This window comes from Balaenoptera musculus, chromosome 1 (genome assembly GCF_009873245.2).
Source record: "Balaenoptera musculus isolate JJ_BM4_2016_0621 chromosome 1, mBalMus1.pri.v3, whole genome shotgun sequence".
Taxonomy (NCBI): domain Eukaryota; kingdom Metazoa; phylum Chordata; class Mammalia; order Artiodactyla; family Balaenopteridae; genus Balaenoptera; species Balaenoptera musculus.
In genome coordinates, this window is record NC_045785.1 from 41,240,908 (window position 1) to 41,256,815 (window position 15,908).

Sequence of the window (15,908 nt, forward strand, 5' to 3'; positions counted from 1 at the left end):
AGAAGATTCAAAAGAGACTGTATGACTTTAACATGCAGTATGAAAATTATAACACCCTGTAAGAGACATTTTAAGCAACAAAATGAATATACCTGTAAGCAAACTAGAAGAGCAAAGAACAAGAAACTTTGAAATGTATGACCAACTTGTCCAAAAGACTATCCCAGGTGATATGTAACTTAAGAAACACATTTTCCTAACACTCTAGCCATCCCACCGCTCTGCAACCCCCGCACCTGACCATAGGAGCTATATAAGGATAGTCTTTATGAGAGACTAACATGAAAGAAAAACTAGACTAGGAATTCAACATGGACCAAAGTTAAAAAAAAAACCACTATAATTTCAGAGTTTCTGTTAGGTCTCTACTTAGCAAAGGATATAAGAACAGACTTTGTTCCTTGAAAAGTAATAGGTCTCATTTGTCAGGAGTTAGTGGATTCCTGGTTACAGTAGGCAAGTTGAAAGGTATGCATGTGCTGTGCATAAACAGGAAAAGAGTAATCCCCTTTATGAATTTAGAAATCCTGGCAGATTATACTGCTTTAAAGAAAATGTTTCCTTTCCTTAATATGAATTGACTATACTGCCTCAGAATTACTGTTTGTTTTTCAGTGGTGTGTGTATGTGACAATTGTAAGTTACTGACATGAGACAGGCACACCAACAGAAGAATGGGGGGTATATGCTTACCTCATGGTAGCAGAGATATCTTCATAGGGAACCCAAACTTGGAGTGCCAAGATTCAGTCTTGTACATGTGGCTAAAGCCTCCTGTTGTGAGTTATACTCTCAAGAGTCAGTAACATAGACTTTGGAAAAAGCACTTTGAGGATCATTGATTGTCTTGCTGGAATAAGAGGGAAAATCCTAGGGACAGGTGAAGCCCTGTAGGCAAAGTGTAGGTTTCCCAAAGGTGGTTTCAGGGAAGGAATATTATTCTTACTATGAAAAACTGAAAAAGGAATTCTCTCATGGGAGAGTAAGTCAAACTAAGAAGCAAAGCAAGGAACTAAAGTTTGTCCTAGAGCAACAATCTGTGTGAGGTTTAACTTTTTTCCCACTGTCCTAAGTTGCTATATCATATATAGCTAACCATGTTCAAAGCTCTCCCATATATTTAATTCCTTCTAGTTAGCCCTAAACATCAGTAAGCATTACATACACCCAGTCCTGTGTCAGTGGTGTTGTAGAAAATTAAAAGAATCAGTAGTAAAGTGAAGTGGCTGTTCCTGAACCCCTCTTCTGCTGAAGCCAGCATGCCAGGAACAGCATTGTGTCAAGGACAAATGAGGGTCCCTAAATTTCAGACACTGACCACTGCCTACCTAACACATGACTCAAGTTGCAGTTGAAAGAAGACAGAGAGAAGCAAGCAACCAGGTGAAAGAGCAAGCAGAATAGATTGACTTGGGAAGGGAAATTAAACAAACTCCTCACTTTCTCCCAAATATGCTAGAAAAAAATGACCCCGAAGGAAGAAGGCAGATGTTAGATTATAGCGCTATGCTTCATTTGCTTAAAAGAATCCTATCACTATGTGTACAAAGTTTGTGCAAAGTCTTCCAGAATCAGCTGTCTCAATATAATAATGATAACTGATTTCTTAGGGTTAGATTTTTATTAATGTTTTTCAAAGCATATGTCGTTAGTTCTCTCTATTTTCATCAATACTTTGTTCAAAACAGATTTGAACAGGATTATAAAAAATACACTGTTACGTTAGAAAATGTAGATGAAGTAATCGTGGTTAAAGATAGAGTAATACTATCAGAATAACAGAAAAGTTAGTGTACAAAAACACAAGCAAAAAAGCTTTCCAGAGTCATTATATTGGGCTATAAAATTGGCTCAGAGTTTTCCAGCAGCCAAAGCAAAGGGAAAAGTAGGATGAGTTATAAGAATCATATTGTTAAGATAGAAACACCTTGTTATATAGGAGAAGAAAAGCTTTTTCTGAAACTGAGTCTTGTGAAAAAAATAACATACAGAACAGCACTCTATAATAAACATTATAGCAAGTCACTTGAAATGGTTCCTTATAGTGTCCCCCAAGGAAGCCTAGCACATAACGCTAATGCTTCCATCGGTAAAGAACACTTTGAGTTCTCAGATAATCTATTTGTTTTTTTCATAACCACCATTTAACAAAAGTCAGCATATTATACCTGTTACTCTCTATCTCTTAAAATAAAATGATATCACTACAGCACATATACAAGAATATATTCCTAATATGGTCATTATTTTGATATTACTAAAATAACACAAAACCATAATCTTCCTACCAAAACCACACTGAAGGTATCCACTGTTTCTCTCACCTGTGATTCTTTCACGTTCTCAACAGTAAAGTTGAACCAGACTCGGAAGCGTGGATTACAGGTATCCGGCCTAATGAATAAATCATACTCAAACTCAGAGACCTGGTCCACCCGTCCAAGGTTACCTGTTAATAAAAATTAAGAGAACTGGGTTTTAATAGAAGTTCATGAAGCTCAATGGTATATACATTTAAATATTATGAGCTCTGACAATGACATTTATCATCACTCAGTACTTATAGGTTCATTTTTCACAATCTGCAGGGCTACCAACTCTGAATGTAGTCCAGAAAGAGGAGGTTTTCAGCTAGTCTAGGCTGTGGTACAAGCAACTCTTTCTATCTTTATGACCTAGCAGATCTATTTGTGCTACAAGTATCTTTGACAGATTGGGATGCTATATAGAGCATGTGGCAAGTGCCTGTGAACCAAGTAAGAATCACAACCAAACTTCAGTTTCCTAGTTAGAAAACCAAAGATGATAATACCTCATGTATTTTGTATTAAGCATTATAGTATACAAATTACCTCTAATATATTTGATCTTGTTTAATTCTCACAACACGGCTATGCAGTTTGTACTGTGTTTGGTGTATTTCCGAACTTCTATCAGAACATGTTAGAGAATATATGAAGCAGAGTAAGGTTTAAACAAAAATTAGAAGTAGTTGCTACATAACAATAATAATGGTAAAGTCGCAAACAACCATGAGATTAATTTCCATTTCCTCCACCAACAGAACAGGCATATCAAAAATGTATATACTTGGGTGTGAGTCCCATTCTTTGTCTCTCCTCTCTCTGCCTGATATTCTCATGAGTGGTAAATTGCCCAAAATGTTAACAGTGGGATGGGATAAAAATAAAAGCTAAGAGTCTTGTGAATTCCCAAACCAGATAATCAACAACTAAAGAAGAGTAAATACGACTATAGAAAGCAACAAAGCAATTGATTGATAAGTCAGTATAGTATTGTACTTGAAGAGCACAGCAACATCCTACTTTTAACAGTAAGGTCCTACTGTATACCACAGGGAACGACATTCAATACCCTGGGATAAACCATAATGGAAAAGAATATAAAAAAGAATGTATATATGTGTATAACTGAGTCACTCTGCTGTACAGCAGAAATTAACACAACACTGTAAATCAACTATACTTCAATTTAAAAAAAAATTAAAAAATAATAATTCCATAAGTCATCCCCAAAAAATGAGCTCTAGCCTATCTTTCTCCAAAAGAACACTCAGAATTAAACTTTAACCTTATATCCACCAAAGTTTTAAATTATTTCTTTTACTAGTTCTACTGGCATGTCACTTGTTTTTCTGAGCAACAGTTGTAGTAGATGCAGTACTAGCCTGGGAATCATCAGACCTGAATTCGAGCTCAATTGACTCACTGTGCAACAATGGGTAAGTTACTTACCCTCTCAGGGCCTCATCTGCAAAATGAGAATATTGAGTTACCTAACTTCTAAGGTTCCTTTCAGCTGTAACATTCTTTGGCTGCCTGATTCTACGATTGATCAGGCAGTGATCCAAGACAATAAGAGAACCCTTCCTTCAAAACCAAATCAATTAATCTTAGGGTGATTTTTGTCTGCTCTCATCAAAATGTGGGTGGAGAAACCAAACGTATTCCTCCTTCCAGAACCAGAACGATCAGTTACCTCAAGTTAAGTATATAAATATTTTTAAAAATGCATTGATGGCAAAATACAAATAAGAGCTAATCAGGACCAAAAGCTTTTAATCTTTCTAGTTTCAATTGTCTTCAGAATTTCCAAGGAGATTCTTCAATGAAATGGTCCTTTCAAATATTATCCTCCAAAAATATTTACTAAGCTTCTGTTGTAGAGGGCAGAACACTTATTACATGAGAGGACTAAACTTGAAATCAGAAGATCTAGACTCAAGTTTTATCTCTGTCACTTACTGAGTGACCTTGGAAAATTCACTTAACCTCTATCAACCTCTGCTTTTTCAACTATAAAGTAAGAATCATATAAATAGAAATATGAATATTTATCTCTAAGTTAATTAATGAACATTAATTTTAACTAGTATATAACTGATATTAACACGAATTTTCAATAGAAAATTAACATTTTCTGAGCATTTCTACATGCCACATACTGTCCCAAATGCTAGGTATACTAACTTATTTAATTCTCACAACAACACTCACGTGGTAGAAACCATTACTATCCCCATTTTACATATGAAAAAAACAAGGGACGAAGATATAAAATAACTTATCCAAAGCTATACAGCATGTAAGCAAGTATGAGTCAGCTGGGATTTGAATTCAAACAATATGTCTCTAGCCACTAGACAACAGCTTCTACTAAAAAAGCTGGTTGGAAGAATATAAAGATAATACACACTGAAGGTACAATATAAGTTATAATCCTTAATAAAAACTTACTATCCTTAAAACAACAAAAAGTTAAAAAGCCACTATTTTCTTGACTTCTAAAAGTTCATGGTTGAAAAATTAAACATTAATGTACATTTCAATGCTCAAAGGAAAGAAGATTTTTATTTTGTTTTTAATTCTGGAGCACTATAAATGGATTCTGATTAATAATAACATGTCTTAAAATTGTTGCTATGTATTGTGCCTAATAATAATGCACCATATGTGTCTTAAAATTTACAGTTTCAAAATTATTTCAGATCCTTTATATTACTAAAGCCTCACCATGACCCCATAATGAGTAAACTGAGACTCAGGAATGTTTAGTGCTTGCTTAAGTTCATGCTTTAAAGCACCATGGCAAGACCTTGAAACAAAGACTTCTGACTCCACTGTGTTACGCTTTGGAATATACCATAGCTACAGCCAATTCATTTCTTCAGCCATTCAATCAGTTATTCATTCAAAAAGTACTATACTATGTACTATAAAATAGAACAGATAGTAAGTCAAACAAAAAGGTCTTTGCTTTCACTAAGTTTACAGTGTCAAATAATAATAAGCATCTGGTCTTTGGTCTTCTGTAACTATTCTGTTGGCCTTCTTCACCATTTCTATGAGGAGTATTCTCTCTGTGTGTATGCATAAAAATGCTTTCCTTGTATTACCAGTAATATTTCAACAAAGTGCCAATTGATGATGTTCTGAAAACAGCTACTGAAATAAGCTGACCATGCCTCTATATCATCTGGTTCCCTTCCACTTATATGAAAGGACAAAAAAAAGGCAAATAAGAATTTAAAATATAGGACAAATACAAAAAAAAAATTATATGTAGATTTTAAACACAAATATATCAATAAATGTGTTAAATATAAATGGACTAAATATTACAAATAGAGATAAAAATACTCTGGATAAAGAAAACAACTATATATATTGCTTATAAAGACAAACTTTACATTTAAGAGCACAGAAAGACTGAAAATAAATGGTCTTTTCAACTATCATCAGCCAAAAATATTTACTGAGCCCTATGTTGTAGAGGGTACAATATTCATTAATTTAATGAAAAAGTTTTAATAGGAAAGCACTATCAAAAAAAAAGCTAATGTAGCTATATTTATCTCAGACAAGGTAGGCTTTAAATCAAGAAACGTTACTACAAATGAACAGAGATATTACATGATGCAAAACAGGTAAGTCCATCAACAAGATACAAAAATCTTAAAAGTATATACAACTAACAATAGATCTTCAAAATATATAAGTAAAATTTGACAAAATAAAAGAAGATAGAGACAAATTTAGAAATATGGTGAGAAATTTTAACATACCAATACCACAAACTGAGAAAAACCAAGATAATATTCAGAAAAGATTTAGACAATTTGAAAATGTGATTTAAAAGGATATCTAGGGACAGGAGGCAAGATGGCGGAAGAGTAAGATGCGGAGATCACCTTCCTTCCCACAGATACAGTAGAAATACATCTACACGTGGAACTGCTCCTACAGAACACCCACTGAACGTTGGCAGAAGACGTCAGACCTCCCAAAAGGCAAGAAAATCCCCACGTACTTGGGTAGGGCAAAAGAAAAAAGAAATAACAGAGACAAAAGAATAGGGACGGGACCTGCACCAGTGGGAGGGAGCTGTGAAGCAGGAAAGGTTCCCACACACTAGGAAGCCCCTTCGTGGGCAGAGACTGCGGGTGGCAGAGGGGGGAAGCTTCAGAGCCACGGAGGAGAGCGCAGCCACAGGGGCGCAGAGGAAAAAATGTAGAGATTCCCGCACGGAGGCTCGGCGCCGAGCAGCACCCACCAGCCCCAGAGGCTTGTCTGCTCAGCTGCCGGGGCGGGCGGGGGCTGGGAGCTGAGGCTTGGGCTTCAGTGCTAGCCAGGAGGGAGTCCGGGAAAAAGTCTGCAGCTGCTGAAGAGGCAAGAGACTTTTTCTTGCCTCTTTGTTTCATGGCGTGCAAGGAGAGGGGATTCAGAGCGCCGCCTAAACGAACTTCAGAGACGGGCGTGAGCCGCGGCTATCAGCGCGGACCCCAGAGGCGGGCGCGAGCCGCGGCTATCAGCGTGGACCCCAGAGACGGGCAGGAGACGCTAAGGCTGCTGTTGCCGCCTCCAAGAAGCCTGTGTGCGAGCACAGGTCACTCTCCACACCGCCCCTCCTGGGAGCCGGTGCAGCCCGCCACTGCCAGCGTCCCGTGATCCGGGGACAACTTCCCAGGGAGAACACACGGCGCGCCTCAGGCTGCTGCAACATCACGCCAGCCTCTGCCACCGCAGGCTTGCCACGCATCCGTACCCCTCCCTCCCCCCGGCCTGAGTGAGCCAGAGCCCCCGAAGCAGCTGCTCCTTTAACCCCGCTCTGTCGGGGTAGGGAACAGATGCCCTCAGGCGACCTACATGCAGAGGCGGGTCCAAATACAAAGCTGAACCCCGGGAGCTGTGCAAACAAAGAAGAGAAAGGGAAATCTCTCCCAACAGCCTCAGAAGCAGCAGATTAAAGCTCCACAAACAACTTGATGTGCCTGCATCTGTTGAATACCTGAATAGAAAACGAATCATCCCAAATTCAGCAAGTGGACTTTGGGAGCAGGATTTATTAATTTTTCCCCTTTTCCTTTTTTTGTGAGTGTATAGGTGTATGCTTCTGGGTGAGATTTTGTCTGTATAGCTTTGCTTTCACCATTAGTCCTAGGGTTAGGTCTGTCCATTTTTTTTTTTTTTTTTTACTTAAAAAAATTTTTTTTCCTAATAAATGTTTTCTTAAAAATTTTTTCCTTATTTCCTATTTTTAGAAATTAAAAAAATTTTTAATAAGATTTTTCATATTTTTTATTTTTAAAAATTAAAACTTTTTTTCTTAATAAATTGTTTCTTAATTTTTTTCTTATTTTTATTATAAAAAATTAAAAAATCTATTTTTAAAAAATAAAAATAAATTTTTTCTTAATAAATTTATTCTTAATTTTTTTTCTTATGTTTTATTATAATACTTTTATTTTATTTTATCCTCTTTCTTTCTTTCTTTCTGTTTTTTTCTCCCTTTTATTCTGAGCCATGTGGATGAAAGGCTCTTGGTGCTCCAGCCAGGCATCAGAGCTGTGCCTCTGAGGTGGGAGAGCCAACTTCAGAACACTGGTCCACAAGAGACCTCCCAGCTCCATGTAATACCAAACAGTGAAAATCTCTCAGAGATCTCCATCTCAACATCAAGACCCAGTTTCATTCAACGACCAGCAAGCTACAGTGCTGGACACCCTATGCCAAACAACTAGCAAGACAGGAACACATCCCCATCCATTAGCAGAGAGGCTGCCTAAAATCATAATAAGGCCACAGACACCCCAAAACACACCACCAGACATGGACGTGCCCACCAGAAAGACAAGATCGAACCTCATCCACCAGAACACAGGCACTAGTCCCCTCCACCAGGAAGCCTACACAACCCACTGAACGAACCTTAGCCACTGGGGACAGATACCAAAAACAACGGGAACTACGAACCTGCAGCCTGTGAAAAGGAGACCCCAAACACAGTAAGATAAGCAAAATGAGAAGACAAAAAAACACACAGCAGGTGAATGAGCAGGGTCAAAACATACCAGACCTAACCAATGAAGAGGAAATAGGTAGTCTACCTGAAAAAGAATTCAGAATAATGATAGTAAAGATGATCCAAAATCTTGGAAATAGAATAGACAAAATGCAAGAAACATTTAACAAGGACATAGACGAACTAAAGAGAAACTAAGCAACGATGAAAAACACAATAAATGAAATTAAAAATACTCTAGACGGGATCAATAGCAGAATAACTGAGGCAGAAGAAAGGATAAGTGACCTGGAAGATAAAATAGTGGAAATAACTACTGCAGAGCAGAATAAAGAAAAAAGAATGAAAAGAACTGAGGACAGTCTCAGAGACCTCTGGGACAACATTAAACGCACCAACATTCGAATTACAGGGGTCCCAGAAGAAGAAGAGAAAAAGAAAGGGACTGAGAAAATATTTGAAGAGATTATAGTTCAAAACTTCCCTAATATGGGAAAGGAAAGAGTTAATCAAGTCCTGGAAGCACAGAGAGTCCCATACAGGATAAATCCAAGGAGAAACACGCCAAGACACATATTAATCAAACTATCAAAAATTAAATATAAAGAAAACATATTAAAAGCAGCAAGGGAAAAACAACAAATAACACACAAGGGAATCCCCATAAGGTTAACAGCTGATCTTTCAGCAGAAACTCTGCAAGCCAGAAGGGAGTGGCAGGATATACTTAAAGTCATGAAGGAGAAAAACCTACAACCAAGGTTACTCTACCCAGCAAGGATCTCATTCAGATTTGATGGAGAAATTAAAACATTTACAGCCAAGCAAAAGCTGAGAGAGTTCAGCACCACCAAACCAGTTTTACAACAAATGCTAAAGGAACTTCTCTAGGCAAGAAACACAAGAGAAGGAAAACACCTACAATAACAAACACAAAACATTTAAGAAAATGGGAATAGGAACATACATATGGATAATTACCTTAAATGTAAATGGATTAAATGCTCCCACCAAAAGAGACAGACTGGCTGAATGGATACAAAAACAAGACCCATATATATGCTGTCTACAAGAGACCCACTTCAGACCTAGAGACACATACAGACTGAAAGTGAGGGGATGGAAAAAGATATTCCATGCAAATGGAAATCAAAAGAAAGCTAGAGTAGCAATTCTCATATCAGTCAAAATAGACTTTAAAATAAAGACTATTACAAGAGACAAAGAAGGACACTATATAATGATCAAGGGATCGATTCAAGAGGAAGGTATAACAATTGTAAATATTTATGCACCCAACATAGGAGCGCCTCAATACATAAGGCAAATACTAACAGCCATAAAAGGGGAAATCGACAGCAACACAATCATAGTAGGGGACTTTAACACCCCACTTTCACCAATGGACAGATCATCCAAAATGAAAATAAATAAGGAAACACAAGCTTTAAATGATACATTAAACAAGATGGACTTAATTGATATTTATAGGACATTCCACCCAAAAACAACAGAATACACATTTTTCTCAAGTGTTCATGGAACATTCTCCAGGATAGATCATATCTTGGGTCACAAATCAAGCCTTGGTAAATTTAGGAAAATTGAAATCGTATCAAGTATCTTTTCCGACTACAACGCTATGAGACTAGGTATCAATTACAGGAAAAGATCTGTAAAAAATACAAACACATGGAGGCTACACAATACACTACTTAATAACGAAGTGATCACTGAAGAAATCAAAGGGGAAATCAAAAAATACCTAGAAACAAATGACAATGGAGACACGACGACCCAAAACCTATGGGATGTAGCAAAAGTAGTTCTAAGAGGGAAGTTTATAGCAATACAAGCCTACATCAAGAAACAGGAAACATCTCAAATAAACAACCTAACCTTGCACCTAAAGAAATTAGAGAAAGAAGAGCAAAAAAAAACCCCAAAGCTAGCAGAAGGAAAGAAATCATAAAGATCAGATCAGAAATAAATGAAAAAGAAATGAAGGAAACAATACCAAAAATCAATGAAACTAAAAGCTGGTTCTTCGAGAAGATAAACAAAATTGATAAACCATTAGCCAGACTCATCAAGAGAAAAAGGGAGAAAACTCAAATCAATAGAATTAGAAATGAAAAAGAAGAAGTAACCACTGACACTGCAGAAATACAAACGATCATGAGATATTACTACAAGCAAATCTATGCCAATAAAATGGACAACCTGGAAGAAATGGATAGACTCTTAGAAATGCACAACCTGCCGAGACTGAACCAGGAAGAAATAGAAAATATGAACAGACCAATCACAAGCACTGAAATTGAAACTGTGATTAAAAATCTTCCAACAAACAAAAGCTCAGGACCAGATGGCTTCACAGGCGAATTCTCTCAAACATTTAGAGAAGAGCTAACACCTATCCTTCTCAAACTCTTCCAAAATATTGCAGAGGGAGGAACACTCCCAAACTCATTCTACGAGGCCACCATCACCCTGATACCAAAACCAGACAAAGATGTCACAACGAAAGAAAACTACAGGCCAATATCACTGATGAACATAGATGCAAAAATCCTCAACAAAATACTAGCAAACAGAATCCAACAGCACATTAAAAGGATTATACACCAGGATCAAGTGGGGTTTATTCCAGGAATGCAAGGATTCTTCAATATACGCAAATCAATCAACGTGACATATCATATTAACAAATTGAAGGAGAAAAACCATATGATCATCTCAATAGATGCAGAGAAAGCTTTTGACAAAATTCAACACCCAGTTATGATAAAAGCCCTGCAGAAAGTAGGCATAGAGGGAACTTTCCTCAACATCATAAAGAACATATATGACAAACCCACAGCCAACACTGTCCTCAATGGTGAAAAACTGAAACCATTTCCACTAAAATCAGGAACAAGACAAAGTTGCCCACTCTCACCACTATTATTCAACATAGTTTTGGAAGTGTTAGCCACAGCAATCAGAGAAGACAAAGAAATAAAAGGAATCCAAATCGGAAAAGAAGAAGTAAAGCTGTCACTGTTTGCAGATGACATGATACTATACATAGAGAATCCTAAAGATGCTACCAGAAAACTACTAGAGCTAATCAATGAATTTGGTAAAGTAGCAGGATACAAAATTAATGCACAGAAATCTCTTGCATTCCTATATACTAATGATGAAAAATCTGAAAGTGAAATTAAGAAAACACTCCCGTTTACCATTGCAACAAAAAGAATAAAATATCTAGGAATAAACCTACCTAAGGAGACAAAAGACCTGTATGCAGAAAATTATAGGACACTGATGAAAGAAATTAAAGATGATACAAATAGATGGAGAGATATACCATGTTCCTGGATTGGAAGAATCAACATTGTGAAAATGACTCTACTACCCAAAGCAATCTACAGATTCAATGCAATCCCTATCAAACTACCACTGGCATTTTTCACAAAACTAGAACAAAATATTTCACAATGTGTATGGAGACACAAAAGACCCCGAATAGCCAAAGCACTCTTGAGAACGAAAAATGGAGCTGGAGGAATCAGGCTCCCTGATTTCAGACTATATTACAAAGCTACAGTAATCAAGACAGTTTGGTACTGGCACAAAAACAGAAATATAGATCAATGGAACAGGATAGAAAGCCCAGAGATAAACCCATGCCCATATGGTCACCTTATCTTCGATAAAGGAGGCAAGCATATACAGTGGAGAAAAGACAGCCTCTTCAATAAGTGGTGCTGGGAAAATTGGACAGATACATGTAAAAGTATGAAATTAGAACACTCCCTGACACCATACACAAAAATAAACTCAAAATGGATTAAAGACCTAAGTGTAAGGCCAGACACTATCAAACTCTTAGAGGAAAACATAGGCAGAACACTCTATGACATAAATCACAGCAAGAGCCTTTTTGACCCACCTCCTAGAGAAATGGAAATAAAAACAAAAATAAACAAATGGGACCTAGTGAAACTTAAAAGCTTTTGCACAGCAAAGGAAACCATAAACAAGACCAAAAGACAACCCTCAGAATGGGAGAAAATATTTGCAAATGAAGCAACTGACAAAGGATTAATCTCCAAGATTTACAAGCAGCTCATGCAGCTCAATATCCAAAAAACAAACAACCCAATCCAAAAATGGGCAGAAGACCTAAATAGACATTTCTCCAAAGAAGATATACAGATTGCCAACAGACACATGAAAGAATGCTCAACATCATTAATCATTAGAGAAATGCAAATCAAAACTACAATGAGATATCATCTCACACCAGTCAGAATGGCCATCATCAAAAAATCTAGAAACAATAAATGCTGGAGAGGGTGTGGAGGAAAGGGAACACTCTTGCACTGTTGGTGGGAATGTAAATTGATACAGCCACTATGGAGAACAGTATGGAGGTTCCTTAAAAAACTACAAATAGAACTACCATACGACTCAGCAATCCCACTACTGGGCATATACCCTGAGAAAACCATAGTTCAAAAAGAGTCATGTACCAAAATATTCATTGCAGCTCTGTTTACAATAGCCAGGACATGGAAGCAACCTAAATGTCCATCATCGGATGAATGGATAAAGAAGATGTGGCACATATATACAATGGCATATTACTCAGCCATAAAGGAAATGAAATGGAGGTATTTGTAATGAGGTGGATGGAGTTAGAGTCTGTCATACAGAGTGAAGTAAGTCAGAAAGAGAAAAACAAATACAGTATGCTAACACATATATATGGAATCTAAGGGGAAAAAAAAACAGTCATGAAGAACCTAGTGGCAAGACGGGAATAAAGACACAGACCTACTAGAGAATGGACTTGAGGATATGGGGAGGGGGAGGGGTGAGATGTAACAGGGTGAGAGAGTGTCATGGACATATATACACTATCAAATGTAAAATAGATAGCTAGTGGGAAGCAGCCGCATAGCACAGGGAGATCAGCTCAGTGCTTTGTGACCACCTAGAGGGGTGGGATAGGAAGGGTGGGAGGGAGGGAGATGCAAGATGGAAGAGATATGGGGACATATGTATATGTATAACTGATTCACTTTGTTATAAAGCAGAAACTAACACACCATTATAAAGCAATTATACTCCAATAAAGATGTTTAAAAAAAAAAAAGGATATCTAGTTCTAATTACGGAACACTTTTGTAGAACTACAGAATATATATCCTTTCCAAAAGAACATGGTACATTCACAAAATTGATCATATGTTGATCCATAAGGAAGTCTCAACAAATTTCAAAGGAATTTATACTATATTGCATATGTTCTCTTATCCCAGTGATAATATTTTAAACTAAATCATAATCAATATATGTCAATCAAAATTTGTGGGATGTAGCTAAATCAATTCTAATATGGAAATATATATGTACACATACACATAGATTGATTTTCATTGATTTATACATAATATAAAATGTATTCTGAAAATCAATTATCTAAGCTCCTACTATAAGAAGCTAAAAAGTGGGAATATATATTGAAACAGCCACTATGGAGAACAATACGGAGGTTCCTTAAAAAACTAAAAATAGAACTACCATATGATGCAGCGATCCCACTCCTGGGCATATACCCAGAGAAAAACATAATTCAAGAAGACACATGCACCCCAACGTTCATTGTAGCACTATTTATAATAGCCAGGACATGGAAGCAAACTAAATGTCCGTCAACAGAGGAGTGGATACAGAAGATGTGGTACATATACACAATGGAATATTACTCAGCCATAAAAGGAACGAAACTGGGTAATATGCAGAGACGTGGATGGACCTAGAGACTGTCATACAGAGTGAAGTAAGTCAGAAAGATATAAACAAATATCGTACGTTAACGCATATATGTGGAATCTAGAAAAATGGTATAGATTATCTTATATGCAAAGCAGAAATAGAGACAGAGACGTAGTGATCAAACGTATGCATACCAAAGGGGAAAGGCTGGGGGATGGGATGAATTAGGAGATTGGGATTGACATATATACACTACTGATACTATGTATAAAATAGATAACTAATGAGAACCTACTGTATAGCACAGGAAACTCTACTCAATGCTCTGTGGTGACCTAAATGGGAAGGAAATCTAAAAAGGAGGGGATCTATGTATACGTATACCTGATTCACTTTGCTGTACAGTAGAAACTAACACAAAATTGTAAAGCAACTGCACTCCAACAAAAACTTAATTTAAACAAAGGAGAGAACAATGTAGAGAATCCCATTTTAAAAAACAAAAGAGTGATACTTTCAAACAAAAAAAGGGGAAGGAAATAAGACAGGTAAGAGGAGAAAATCATATAAATTTTTAAATGTACTCTACAGAAAATTTAAAACATGAAGAGATAGTTTTTTTGAAAAAGACCTTTAATATGAACAGACTCCAGCAAGCTCATACAGAAAAAATAAAAAGTAAGAAAACACATATAATAATATCAAAAATTAAGAGAGACTAGTACTACATGTCCTTTACAATCAGACAAGAAGAAAAAAAAAGCAACAAACATATTGTAAACTATCTATGTCAATACATTTGAAAAATAGATGAAATGTATAATTTCTTATAAAAACACAGTTTATTAAAACTAAAATATGAAGCAATATAAAATGTGAATTATTCAATAACTACTAAATGGACCAGATCCTTAATTTTAAATGTTCCCTCACAAAAAAAATTCCAGTCATAATGATTTCACTTCTGAACACCTATAAACTTATAAGAAAGAGTTAATCTCAAGCACATTTTTCCAGAGGAAAAAAGGAAACATTGCCCAATTCATTTTATGAAACCAGGACAATATTGATACCAAAACATGACAAGAATATTACAAAAAAAGGAAACATATAGGTAAATCTCTTTCACAAGCCTAGATGTAAAATACTAAAGAAAATACTAGCTAATTTAGTCCAATCATCAATAGAAGAGATGACGGATCATGAAAAGTTGGAATTATTACAAAATAACATTTAAGGATCATCAATCCAAATAACACATTAACAAAATAAAGAACAAATAGGTGATCGTCTCAAAAGCAGAAAAAATATTTGATAGAAAAGCAACATCTCTACTTCTGGCTCAGACATGTTGAAGTAACTATAAAGAGACTAGCCCCACTGTCAAGAATTTTAAAGCTGGGAAAATATATTAAACAACTGTTTTCAGACATTAGGAAATAGACAACATGATACAGCAATCCACGAGAGAAGAGACACTCACAAGATGAGCTCCCACAATAGGACTGACTCCACCACGGAAAGGCTTCCCAACTATGTCAGGAAACCAGACACCAACCAGACTAAAGAGATCCCGTGAGCTGTGTGTACAGAAATAAAATTTGAAGCTGTTTAAGCAGCTGAAATCTGAGAGTAGGGCATTAGAAAGGAGAAAACTATACAAGATGGTGGTAGTGAGGGGGTAACCCAGAAAACTCTAGGATCATTTCTTGTAAGTCTGTGGCTGAGGGCTAGACAGCACATGCACAGGGTGAAACTACATTAGATTTATCAAAGAGAACTTACTTCAGTGTTGAAAGAAAAACAGAGATACA

General features: G+C 36.5%; 1 protein-coding gene across 1 annotated transcript in view; it reads right to left on the reverse strand.

Moving 5' to 3' along the window:
* AGBL4 (ATP/GTP binding protein like 4) overlaps positions 1-15,908 on the reverse strand; it is a 1,270,110-nt gene that overhangs the window by 1,141,998 nt on the left and 112,204 nt on the right. Inside the window, exon 3 of the mRNA XM_036855931.1 lies at positions 2,325-2,449. Coding sequence (XP_036711826.1) covers positions 2,325-2,449 — 125 coding nt within the window. The remainder of the gene's footprint in view (positions 1-2,324; positions 2,450-15,908) is intronic.